Here is a 10,859-nt window from a genome sequence, read left to right on the forward strand (position 1 = left end):
ATGTGATGGAGGAGGCAGGAGGCAAGCGGAGCATGTGCTCTGTGCCTCCCCTTGCTGGAGCCTGCCAGGAGAGACACCTGGCTCTCCGTCCTTGCGATGGGATTGCACTGGCGTGCATCACTGCTGACACGCAAACTTAAACTAGTCTTACTTACAAAGCTTTTCTGTTGATGGTGTTTCTAGCTACCATTATGAAAGTAGTGTCTGAACAGGCAGTGTGCCCGTTCCATGGAAGCTGGGCAGATCCAGAGCTCCTGCATTTCAGCGCGGGCCCCACCGGCGGTGGGTTATGATGGTGAACAGGTCATGTACCTCCCTTTCTAGCCTTTGCTGAACGAATGCCCACACCTACTAATGACACTCAGCACTCGTGTAGTCCCACTGGAGGATCCACGACTTTGCAGGCTTTCTCTTGGCCTCCTTGAAACTGGGAGCGAGCCATTGCAGGCTTCCTTGGGGGAAACCGAGGCACCCGGGCTCCCTTTTGCTCTTGGTTCTGACCATGGGTAAGAGCCTGGGTCGTCTCACTAAGCATTGTGCTCCGGCTAGTAAAGAAATACGGCCTTATGACAGCGTGTACGGAGTGGGGTTTTTTTTAATACAGCGGTCATGCAAAAGCAATGTGGACATGGTGAGTGTTTCACTCGGTTGTGGAGCAGCTTCCTTGACTTGGACTGGAATGTCTAATCAATGGCTTCAAGCAGCCACTTAAGGACTGCAATAAAATCTTTGCTTCTAGAGAAGCAATCTCTTGGTGATAAGCGTGAGTACGGCTCTCTGGAGCGGAGGAGCGAGGAGGAGGGCAGATTGAGCAGTCAATCGGCCAGCCCTTGCTGGCCCACTCTACTGACGTGGTGTTTCTATTGCTGCTTGTTTTCAATAGCTGACTTTGAGCAGCCAAACTGAGGCTGGGCAGCAGCATGGCCTCGGCAGGGAAAAGCTGTTGTGAGACTGGGCATTCACTGGGCACGTTAGAAGCAATAGGACTCTGGTTTCCGAAAAGTAAATGGACTTCTCTGGGCTGTATGTGCTAGTTCCCTTCCTGTGATCTTTGCAGGGGACGTGGGCTTGTTAACTGTGATAGCTCTTGCTGAATCTTGGCTTTGGAGGTCTAATTCTTCTTTTCTCCCCCCCCCTCGTCTAGCTAGTGTTCCGTGTGCTGCTGCTGTTGAGAAGCCCTGCCGTCCCCGGCAGCCCCGTGTGCGGCGCACGTCTTCGCTGGACACCATCGTGGGCTCGTACCTGTTGGGACAGTGGCCGCGGGACACTGAAGGAGCTTCCACTTCGTGCATGAATGACAAAGCTACCCAGGTATAAACACCTGCAGGCTGCCCTTGAGGTCTCCGGGCCAGGAGAGGGTTGCAGAACTGAAACAAGCTCTGTAAACTGGGGGCGAACAGGGAAGGCGTTAAATTTCCATCCGTCCAGCTGCAACTTTCTAGGAAGGCTTCTTTTCCCTTTTTGCTTCTCAGCCTCAATTGATTCCGCTTTGGTGCAGAGTTAGAATTTCCTTGGCCTTGTTTGGAGGCAGATGGCCTCTGGCTTTCTGCTCCAGTACTGGCTCAGTGCTGCTTTTTTTTCCCCCTCTGGCTCGCAGTTCTGGGCCAAGTCCTTATATAACGCTGGCGGGCTGCGTGCCACAGGCTGCGAGAAGTCGAGGGTGCTCCCACAGAAGGGCTCGCTAGCACGAACCGCACAGCGCTCCGCTGCACAATGGAAAAGCTCCAGACCTCGAGGAACTCTTAGCAACCTGTAAATATTACTGTGTGGCAGCAAATAGTGCTTGCCTATCTGCGGAGGTGAAAGGCTTTAGAAGGATAAGAGCATCTGCTTGCTTAACAAGTTGTTTATTTAGCACATTCAATCTCTGTTAACTTGCTGTTTTATCTTCGCTATTCAACAATTTATTACAGGGCTGTTTGCAGGAAATTCTTAATTGGATTCCAACTTCCATTGTCATTTTCCAAAGTGCTCTTGCCTGCTTTTGTTTCAGTCCTAGTGCCCAAGAGCGCTGCTGAGGGCAGAGGGCGTGCTGGAAAGGAAGGGAAAGAATTTGTCTAACTTTATTTCTGAGTCAGGGAAGCATACTCTTCCTTTCTGTCTTCATCAGCAATGGTGGGAACGCTGAACCAACCCCAGTGTTTTGGGGCTAATTAGTCTCATGTGTATGTGGCCCTTTTGGGGGAAGGCTTGGAGAAGAGGGGTGCCTCCTTCCTCCTGGAACGGAAGACACCAATGTGTTAATTGAGGCTCTGCTGAGCAGGGAGCTGATGGTTCCTCTATGCAGTGAACAGGCCAGGTGTGCCGCAGTCTTTCATCAGTTATCTGCAAGTGTTTTGCAGGTGCTAATTTCACCTTGCAACACGCCTGTGAAGCGAGCAGCGATCTCCTGTTCCACACGCAAAGGTGTCTGTCAGCTGAAAGCTGGGAATAAAGTCCCGGGTTTAGGCTGCCCTGTGCATCCCCAAACCGTCCTCATCGTAACCTCCAGGACTTCGCCGCTCCTTCCATGTTTTCAGGCTTACTAGTTATCAAACCTGGGACTTTCTCTGCTAGCCAGTACATGTTTACTTCCTTATTCAGCTACTGATCAGCTGTTTTGCAGAGCTCTGTAGATTTGCTATCGTAACGTGGTTAAGTGAGAGATAGAACTGCAGGTGTTCGGTGCGGGGGTGAGGATGGCAGCACTAGACACGATTGGAGCTTGTGGCTTTATCTTGCTGTGCGAAGCATTTCTTTCTCTCCTTTTTCTGAGGAAGCGGTTTTGCCACAGTTGGTACAAAAGGTTCTGTAACTTCCTTCTGCCTTGACAGTCTGCCTGCGAGAGGTGGGACGCGGACGCGCTCTTCATTTTCAGGCCTTCCTATTGCAAACAGCGTCTTTTCTTCCTTTTTAGGCCCTAGGGCTTTTGCGAGCACCGCTGTGGTGCTCAGTTCTCTGGGTATCACGGCAATAGGCTGCAATAAGTGACTTCTCAAACAGGGCTCAGGAGGCTTCCAGTGACTTGAGAGTTTCTGTCACGTCCTGCAAAGCAGGGCTGTTCTGAGCAGCTGGAGTTCAGCTTCCCACAGACTTGCCTCTTGCAGTAACGTGGGACAGGGCTGCAGTCTTGTCTCTTAGACCTTAGCCTCATCTCCTTAGCTTTCTTATGTGCGTGATCTACTGGGATATAAAATGACACAATGTTTCGGGATAACGGCCAAATAATGATGTTTGAGTTGTTTAGGAGAGAATATTTGAGGTAGGAAATGAGATCAGATGTGCCGTGTGCTGAAAGCGCGAGGCTGGCCCTTGCCGCGGGGTTTCCTATCGCGTCGGTCTGTTCCTCGGCTCTGTCTGGCACGGCCCGGGTAGCGCGGGGATGGCCGCGACCGACTGCGCTGAGCTTCGCGGGGCCTCAGAGCGATGGCTCAGGCTGAACGGGTTTCTTCTCTCAAACCGAACACCATAAATTGAGTGGAACAACTTGTGTGCGGAGCCGACTGCTGCTTACAGGCATTGCAAAACGGAGACCTAGGCTGCAAATGGTTTTAGCTGTAGGGAACGCAGCGTGCTCTGCTTGGTGGTGTGTATGAGGAGGGGTTGCCTTCAGAGCCTGTGAAGGTAGGTGAGGGTTGGATTTCAGCCTAGAAATCACCTGTACCCCTTTACAGAAGGGAAACCTGGTACCCCTCTAGGAAACTTGCCTTGGTCCTTTGGTTTAAATAGATTTTAAAACCTGTTTTGAGAGAAGAGGCTCCTGTCATCCTCATGACTCAACAGGGTTGTTTAAAACAGCTGCTGTTCTTGCAGTAGCCTCTGGGGAGATCAGTCAAGCTGCTTGGAGAGGAACTGTTCTCAGGCCCTTGCACCTTCTGGCAGCCTGTCGCTGAGGATGGAGGAGGGAAGCATCATCCAAAGCCTCCCACAGAAATGGCAGGCAGCAGTGACACAGGGTGAGCGTTTTGAGAGGCACTGAAATGTGATGTTGGGGAAAAAATGATGGCTGGGCTTGAAAATGTTGTGCCTTGGGACTGTTCTGATCCTGGAGCCTCTGCCGAGAGGGCTGAGTTCAGTGGAAGGAAGTTCACACCCTTTGCTGATCAGATTAACAGCCCTTTCTGATTCCCATTGATATTCAAAATGTAGCTGTTGCTTGGAAAACAGCTGTGCAATGTGACGCTGAGGCTGTTTTCCTGCATGAAGAGAGTCAGCTGAGAACTGCCAGCCCTGCAGACGGAGGGACGTGAGCTGGAGAGGCAGCCGGGTTTTTCCAGGGCTCCGGCAAGAGCAGCAGCCAGTCTGCAGGCCAAGCTCTGGTTTTGGTTACGCCTTTGAACTCCGATACGGGAGCCTGAGGTCTCAGAAGCAAGTTGTGTGTTCTCACAGTTGGGTGAGGCTTTTCCTCTCGGTAATGCTTCATACAACGAGTGCCTGAAACCCAACGTCAGCGTTCATCAGCCGGGAGCCTGCGCAAGCAGCGCGAGGGGCGGTTGTGGTTGTTTCTCTGGGGTAATGGCTTGGTGCCCTTTATCGGGCCAGGTACTTGCGGTGATTAAGCCACTGACTCCTGGGCAGGTGTCTCGCCCTGTAGGTCTGTGAGGTCCAGTTTCTCAATAGGCGCAAATCTGGCGAAAGTGGCTTTGTTTTGGCAAATATAAATAGACGGCTATCTCTTAATGCACGTTATGAGTACTCTGTTCATGGGGGAGACTGGAACAGGACTCTGAATGGGCGGTAGTTGATCGTTTATTTTTAGGACTCTACCACCAGTCTCTAAACCAGTAAATGTTGTGATTATTCTCAGCCGTGTTTCTCATCACTTCAGACTCCAGTGTCCTGGCATGACGTGGAAGTGGGGAAAGCCAGCTCCAGTGCTCACAAGCGTTCTGCTTCTTGGGGTAGCACAGATCACCGCAGAGAGGTAAAATAGACCACTCCCAATGCTTGAGCAAGATCTGTGTTAGTTGCTAATGTATAGGAGGCTCCTGCTTGCATGGGAGGGGAGCGGGAGGACAGGATACTGTTGAAGATGAGATCTTAGCCCTTGTTCTCATCCCTAACGCTCTCTGATTCAACTAAAGACTGATCTTGCTGGCTTCCTCTAGCAGGCAGCTATTGTAAAGTAGCTCCACTGAAACTCAGTGCATTGCTCGTCGGTGTTGTGGCGTGTGTGGGTCCCAGCAGGGGCTAGTTCCTAATGCTCTGTTGGTGGAAGATAACCCAGATCCGCTAGAGGAAGGGCACTGGCCGCATTGCAGTTTGTGACAAGGCCTTGCGAGTACGTCTGGTCCATCCTTGGAGAGGTGGCCGGACCCACTGCTTGTGTGACTGAAACCGTCTCTATTTTGGCACTTCCTTGTGGGTTGGAAGCGGGGGAGGAGAGAGACAAGGCATGATCCTTTTTGGTGGAGGTGTGTTGGCCTGTCTGGTTCTGTAGCTGAAACTTTGTTTGCTAGATTGCCAAACTGAAGCAACAGCTCCAGCGAACAAAGCTAAATGGCAGAAGTGGCAAAGAAAAGGAGAAGAGCTCCCCGCTCCAGGGGGACCATGCTGTCCTTGGATCGCTCAGGGTACGTTCATGTCTCCCCCCGCTCTGCTCTCACCGTGTGTCCTAGTGAGGTGGAGAACAAGCGTCTTTGGGCAGGTGGCCAAGCTGTTCTCAGACTCCTCTCATGCCTGAGAAGGGAGAATGTGTTTTTCCTCTTCTTCCCCCACCTCTTCAACCCTGTGCTTCGATCTGCAGTCAGTGAGTTTACATGAGACTGCTGTCAGTCTTCTGTCGTCAGCCTCCTGGAAGGCTTTGGCTGAGCCCTGGAGAGCTGTGGGAACAGGATGTTACCGCTGGGTTTGGGCAGATGTAACTAACTGCTTCGATTCTGGATTGTTACAGGACTCTTCTTCAGGCTTCCTTTCTCCATCTCCTGTTTTGAGGCTCAGCCCCTGCTTGCATAGGAGCCTCGAAGGGCTAAACCAGGAATTGGAGGAAGTGTTTGTGAAGGAACAGGGAGATGAAGAGCTTTTGCGGGTAAGTGAAGGTCACAAGATGCCCTGGATCTTCTGGGTGGTCTTGGAAATCCTTTCCTCTAAAGACACTGCCTGGGTCTGTTTCTTGGCCATGGGGACCGTCTCTGTGTCTAGTTTTAGTTTGTTTAGGCATGTAACTGTCTAAATTGAGTCAAGTGGCTGCTGGCTTCCCATCTTAAAGCTTGCTGGTGCTATGAGAGACCAGCTAGTAGTAACCTCGGGACAGATGCCACCTCACTGACAGCTGTAAGATGCTGTCTTAGACTGGCATCCAAAGGCTGCTTCGCCCCGTGCGTGGGAGCGGCAACCCCAGATAGCTTACAGACCAAAGTGCGCTTCAGGATGCCGAAGGGTCGATGTCCTGCTGGTTGCAGGAGGCTGCCTCGCTCCCTGAAGTGTGGAGGCTCTGCCTGTGTCTGGATCCAGCACCCCAAGTAGCTGCTGTCTGTAGGTGCAACTGCTGTTAAACCCCTTCACTGCTGACAGGGTTTCATTGCTCCTCTAAGGCTTTGCTTCCTCCCTAGATACTGGATGTCCCAGACGGCCACAGGGCACCAGCGCCGGCCCAGAGAGGCTCTGGAGATGCGTCTCTGACTCTGGAGCCCAGCAGTGGCAGCTGTAGCAGCCTCTCTCTTTCTCCTTCCCCTTCTGTGCCTCTCCGCCTTTCCCCACACAGCCCGGCAAGGCTGGCAGCGGAAGAGCCCTCCTCTGCAGCAGACGAGGTGCAGCCGGATCTAAAGGAGAAAGGTAAATACTGAAAGCAGAGGGGCCGGGAGGTCAGGGGAGACAACAGGGGCCAGTGCTGTGAAACCCTCAGTGCGGTGGCTCCTCCCTGTCTGCGTGGTGGGTTGGAAGCTGCAGCTGAGGTGGGAGAGAGGGTCTTGGCCAACTTGGCTAAACTGTAGTGGATTTTTAAAGCTCCAGTAATTATCCACCAGGTGGGTGGTTCCCAGTACTAGATGGAGGATGTGAGCTGGGAGCTACACAGATAAATGCTGCAGCTTTGGGGTTATTGTAGCCTGCAGCCCCAGGGTCTAGAAGAGCACATCTGGTTTTGAGTTAAAGAGCGCTGTTGGATTCTTTTAAAAATTTCTCAAAATCTATCTCTTTCCCTGCCAGAGGAGGGCAGCCCTTCACCAGTCCTGGCCTTTGCTTCTTCTCCTCGGCCCAACCACAGCTACATGTTTAAACGGGAACCTCCCGAGGGATGTGAGAAGGTCCGGGCCTTTGAAGAAGCTTCGTAAGTATGAGGAGTCATTGGCAGAAGAGAACTCCTGTGAGGTTGGTCCCCGTGGGAGGATGCTGGGGTGGGGGCACCTGAGGCTTCGGTTGCTGCAGTTGCCACCCCTGCCCTGTTCTTGAGCACAGGGAGCGTAGGAAAACACTCCCAACAAATATGTGGCTGCTGGGTCCTGGTGGGAAGAGCTGAAAGCTGAATTTGCTGACCCTCAGATGCGCTCGGAAGGATGTTGTGACTCCCTGCCCTTCCCAGGCCGGTGGGGGTTTCTCAGCCGGCGGAGCCTCTTGAGGAGAAGAGGTGGTTCTCCTATTAATAAGTGTGCTTTCAAAACAAAACACGCCCTTCGTGCCGCTCTGTGCCTGGAGAACGGTCCAGCACAGAGCCAGTTCAGCTTTTAGTCGGGTCCTTTGAAGAGTGCACAACTCCAGGTGTTTTCCCTGCGTCTGCAGGCACCGTCTGCTCGGTGCCCCGGGGATTGTCTGTTCCTAATCGTGTCCACTCTGTGTCTCTCCTTCAGCTCCCCCAGCCCTGACCAGCCTTTTCGGCCTTCCTGCCCGGATAAGAACAAAGTGCACTTCAACCCCACCGGTTCTGCCTTCTGCCCCGTCAGCCTGGTGAAGCCTCTCTTCCCAAATGTGGGTTTCCTCTTCAGGGGCTTTCCAGCTTCTCCCAGCCCTGGCACGGCCACGTTTACATCCTGCCAGCCCACAGCCCCCGCCCCATTCCTTGGGGTGCGGAAGGACGCTGCGGTAGATAGCTTCGGCGAGGTGTCCAAGTCTCCTTCACTGAATTACGAACACTGGAAGCGTGGCCAGCCAGAGGAGAGCGTCGTCTTCCACAGCTCTCTCGTGGTGTGAAGCCGTTGGGAAGCCTAGCCAGCAACAGCAGCTCTGGCTCCTCAGCGTGTCTCTGCCAGCCTGTGGAGACCAGTGCCTTGAAGGTGGGACGTGACAGCCGAGAGGCAGCCCTGGGATTGAGAACCACAGCAGGCTTCCTCCAAGGATGATAGACACTGTGAAGTACAGAGTGCCATGGGACTCCTCGCTGCTGAAGAGGATGGTTTCTCCGAGCCTCCCCTGTTCAAAGCACTTTCCTGTGTTGAATTGTCTTTGTTTCCTGTGTGATTGTTCTGCTGGTGAAGAGCAGCCGGGCACCGCTGTGGGGAGCGGAGGCAAACTTGTGCTCCGTGGCTCTGTGAGCAAGGTTGAGCTGGGAGAATTCAGGTGTGGCTTCGAGCACCCGTCACCCCTGCAGCTCTCTGGGACTGCTGAACCCTGGGGAGTGGGAAGGGGGGAGAAGGAGCCTGAGGATGGCCTCCCTTGGATGTATCGGAGCAGAAAACATTGTGCATCTGCACTGCTAAGACGGCTCATCTCCCTCGGAGCACAGAGAGGGCTGGGGAGCAGCGGGTCCCTGACTGTGCCTCCCCTGGACACCTTTACCCCCTCGAAACAAGCCTGGAGCTTTAACAATGCCATGCGCTAAACAGGGAGAGTGCAGGTGACTAAATGCGGGCTTCCACAGGTGTGTGCTCTGGCAGCTTGCGTGGCTGAGGGCAAAGGAAGCATCTGAGATGGGAGCTGCTGGCTTGGTCTCCCTGTGGGTGGGCAAAGGTCTTCCAGGTGCCTTGGCCGTGCTGCAGGAGGAGGGGATGGAAGTGAAAACTGGCAGTGCACAAAGGTCCCTGCTCGAGGGGGGTGTTTTGCTGCTGTAGAGAAACTACCTGCTGCTTTCCAGCTGTGAGCCCCGAGCACCTGGCTGTGGGGCTGGCTCCTGGGGCGGGCTGGATGGAGGGAGGTGGGGATCCAGGGCTCTTCTGCCTCACCGAGGGCTCAGCTCTGTGCACGGAGCCGTGGCTGCGGCTGCCTGAGGCGCTTCCACATCCAGCAGCGCTGTCCCAACGTGATGCCTTAGAAAGTGATGCGATAACACGGGAACATTGATTGTAAAAGCCTCTTGACAACAAAAGTATTTGATTTTTGTGGTCTGTTGCAAAGGCTCTGGGTTGTATTGAAGAAGCATATTTTCTTGTATCTGATGTAGAAACTCTATTTTCTTCCAAAGACACTATTTTTGCAGCTGTTTGAAGTCTGTATTTTATGTATGTATTGCAAAGCTTAAAGGAGGAATGGTAGCTTTGGAGCTCTTGTCTTGTTTAGAGGGTTGGTGGGGTTTTTTTTGCAGATGCTGGTATGGCCAGTTAAAAGGAAACAAAATAAATATTTCAGGCATCCAAAGTACTTCTTTGGGATTTTAATATATTGAGTCTAAACTCACATGGCTGGAGGGTTTAGCAGAGAGATGTTGAAGCCGTGAACAGGATCAGAGCTGAAGTAGCATCACCAGCTCGAGGCTATGCTCTGCAGTCCTCCATGGCCTGGCTATGCGCTGGCTCTGCCGGGGTTTCACCCTGCCTGGCTGGGGCTCACGGGGAGGGTGCTGGGTCTCAGACGGCTCCGCAGAGCACACCAGACTCGCTGCTCCTCAGCTGAAGCTGGGACTGCTTGCAAGGCTGAGTGGCAGTAAGTGTTGAGAGATGTTTTAAGATGTTAAAGTTGTGCTTGTTTTTAGCCATGTGAGTACAGCTTCTAGATTAGGCTGTGGAAAGGAAATGCTGTTCGCTGAAGGAAAAGCCTACATTCATAGAATCATGGAATGGTTAAGGTTGGAAAAGACTTCTAAGATCATCAAGTCCAACCGCCAACTCAACCCCCCAGGCCTCCTAAGCCATGTCCCCAAGTGTCACATCTACAAGTTTCCTGAACCCCCCAGGGACGGTGACTCCCCCACCTCTCTGGGCAGCCTGTGCCAGGGCCTGACCGCTCTGGCAGGGAAGACATTTTCCCTCACCTCCAACCTAAACCTCCCCTGGTGACTTGGGAGCAGAGACCGACCCCCCCCTCACTCCAGCCCCTCTCAGGCAGCTGCAGAGAGCGAGAAGGGCTCCCCTCAGCCCCCTCTTCTCCAGGCTAAACCCCCCCAGCCCCCTCAGCCGCCCCCCAGCACACTTGTGCTCCAGACCCTGCCCCAGCCCCGCTGCCCTTCTCTGGACACGCTCCGGCCCCTCAAGGCCCTTCTTGTCCCGAGGGGCCCAAACCTGAGCCCAGTATTCGAGGTGGGGCCTCCCCAGGGCCGAGCACAGGGGTCCGTCCCTGCCCGGCTCCTGCTGGCCGCACCAGTGCTGACACAAGCCCGGGGGCTGGTGGCCTCCTTGGCCACCTGGGCACTGCTGGCTCATACCCAGCCGGCTGTGCTGCCCCCCGCCGCGTTGCGCATGCGTACAGCCCGCCCCAGTCGCTCAGGAGACGGCTGGAAGGCCAACCGGGTACCGCCCATTATCTCCGCCCCCGGTCGTGCAGCCAGTCCCTGCGCTCCACATAGGGTTACGTCACTGCGAGGGACGCTGCCAGGGAAGGGCCTCAGTCCGGGGCTGCCCATGGCGCCGCCTGTCCCAAGGGGCACAGGCTTACCCCCAGCGCCGCCGAGCCACAGCTGACGCAGCCCCGGGGAAGCCTCGGAGGGTCTCGTCGCGCCTGTCCCTCCCGGCTCCGACCGCTCCCCGGTGCCGCCCGTCCGCCCCCCGCCTTGCGGCGGGTCCGGCAGCGCGGCGGGC

General features: G+C 54.3%; 1 protein-coding gene and 1 long non-coding RNA gene across 17 annotated transcripts in view; one reads left to right on the plus strand and one right to left on the minus strand.

Annotated features, from left to right (window-relative positions):
* FAM117A (family with sequence similarity 117 member A) overlaps nucleotides 1–9,486 on the plus strand; it is a 33,359-nt gene extending 23,873 nt beyond the window's left edge. For 7 of the 15 annotated variants that reach the window (XM_075116882.1, XM_075116886.1, XM_075116885.1 and 4 more), the window contains 7 exons: nucleotides 1,149–1,311; nucleotides 4,787–4,903; nucleotides 5,439–5,552; nucleotides 5,873–6,007; nucleotides 6,531–6,753; nucleotides 7,126–7,246; nucleotides 7,764–9,486. In XM_075116882.1, the coding sequence (XP_074972983.1) occupies nucleotides 1,149–1,311; nucleotides 4,787–4,903; nucleotides 5,439–5,552; nucleotides 5,873–6,007; nucleotides 6,531–6,753; nucleotides 7,126–7,246; nucleotides 7,764–8,103 (1,213 nt within the window). In that variant the 3' untranslated portion in view covers nucleotides 8,104–9,486. Of the gene's footprint in view, nucleotides 1–1,144; nucleotides 1,312–4,786; nucleotides 4,904–5,438; nucleotides 5,553–5,872; nucleotides 6,008–6,530; nucleotides 6,754–7,125; nucleotides 7,247–7,763 lie in introns of all 15 variants that reach the window. The other 8 variants (XM_075116891.1, XM_075116879.1, XM_075116892.1 and 5 more) reach the window with 5 other exon arrangements.
* On the minus strand, nucleotides 1,129–10,808 carry LOC142067882 (uncharacterized). Of its 2 annotated transcripts, none has more exons than XR_012664158.1 (2): nucleotides 10,717–10,808; nucleotides 1,129–9,758 (listed from the first exon to the last, which is right to left on the minus strand). It is a non-coding gene; the product is annotated as an uncharacterized LOC142067882 (long non-coding RNA). The 2 variants fall into 2 exon arrangements; XR_012664157.1 differs by lacking the exon at nucleotides 10,717–10,808 and adding an exon at nucleotides 10,344–10,494.
* Between the last annotated feature and the right edge of the window lie 51 nt (nucleotides 10,809–10,859).

The sequence above is a fragment of the Phalacrocorax aristotelis genome, chromosome 23, assembly GCF_949628215.1.
Source record: "Phalacrocorax aristotelis chromosome 23, bGulAri2.1, whole genome shotgun sequence".
Taxonomy (NCBI): domain Eukaryota; kingdom Metazoa; phylum Chordata; class Aves; order Suliformes; family Phalacrocoracidae; genus Phalacrocorax; species Phalacrocorax aristotelis.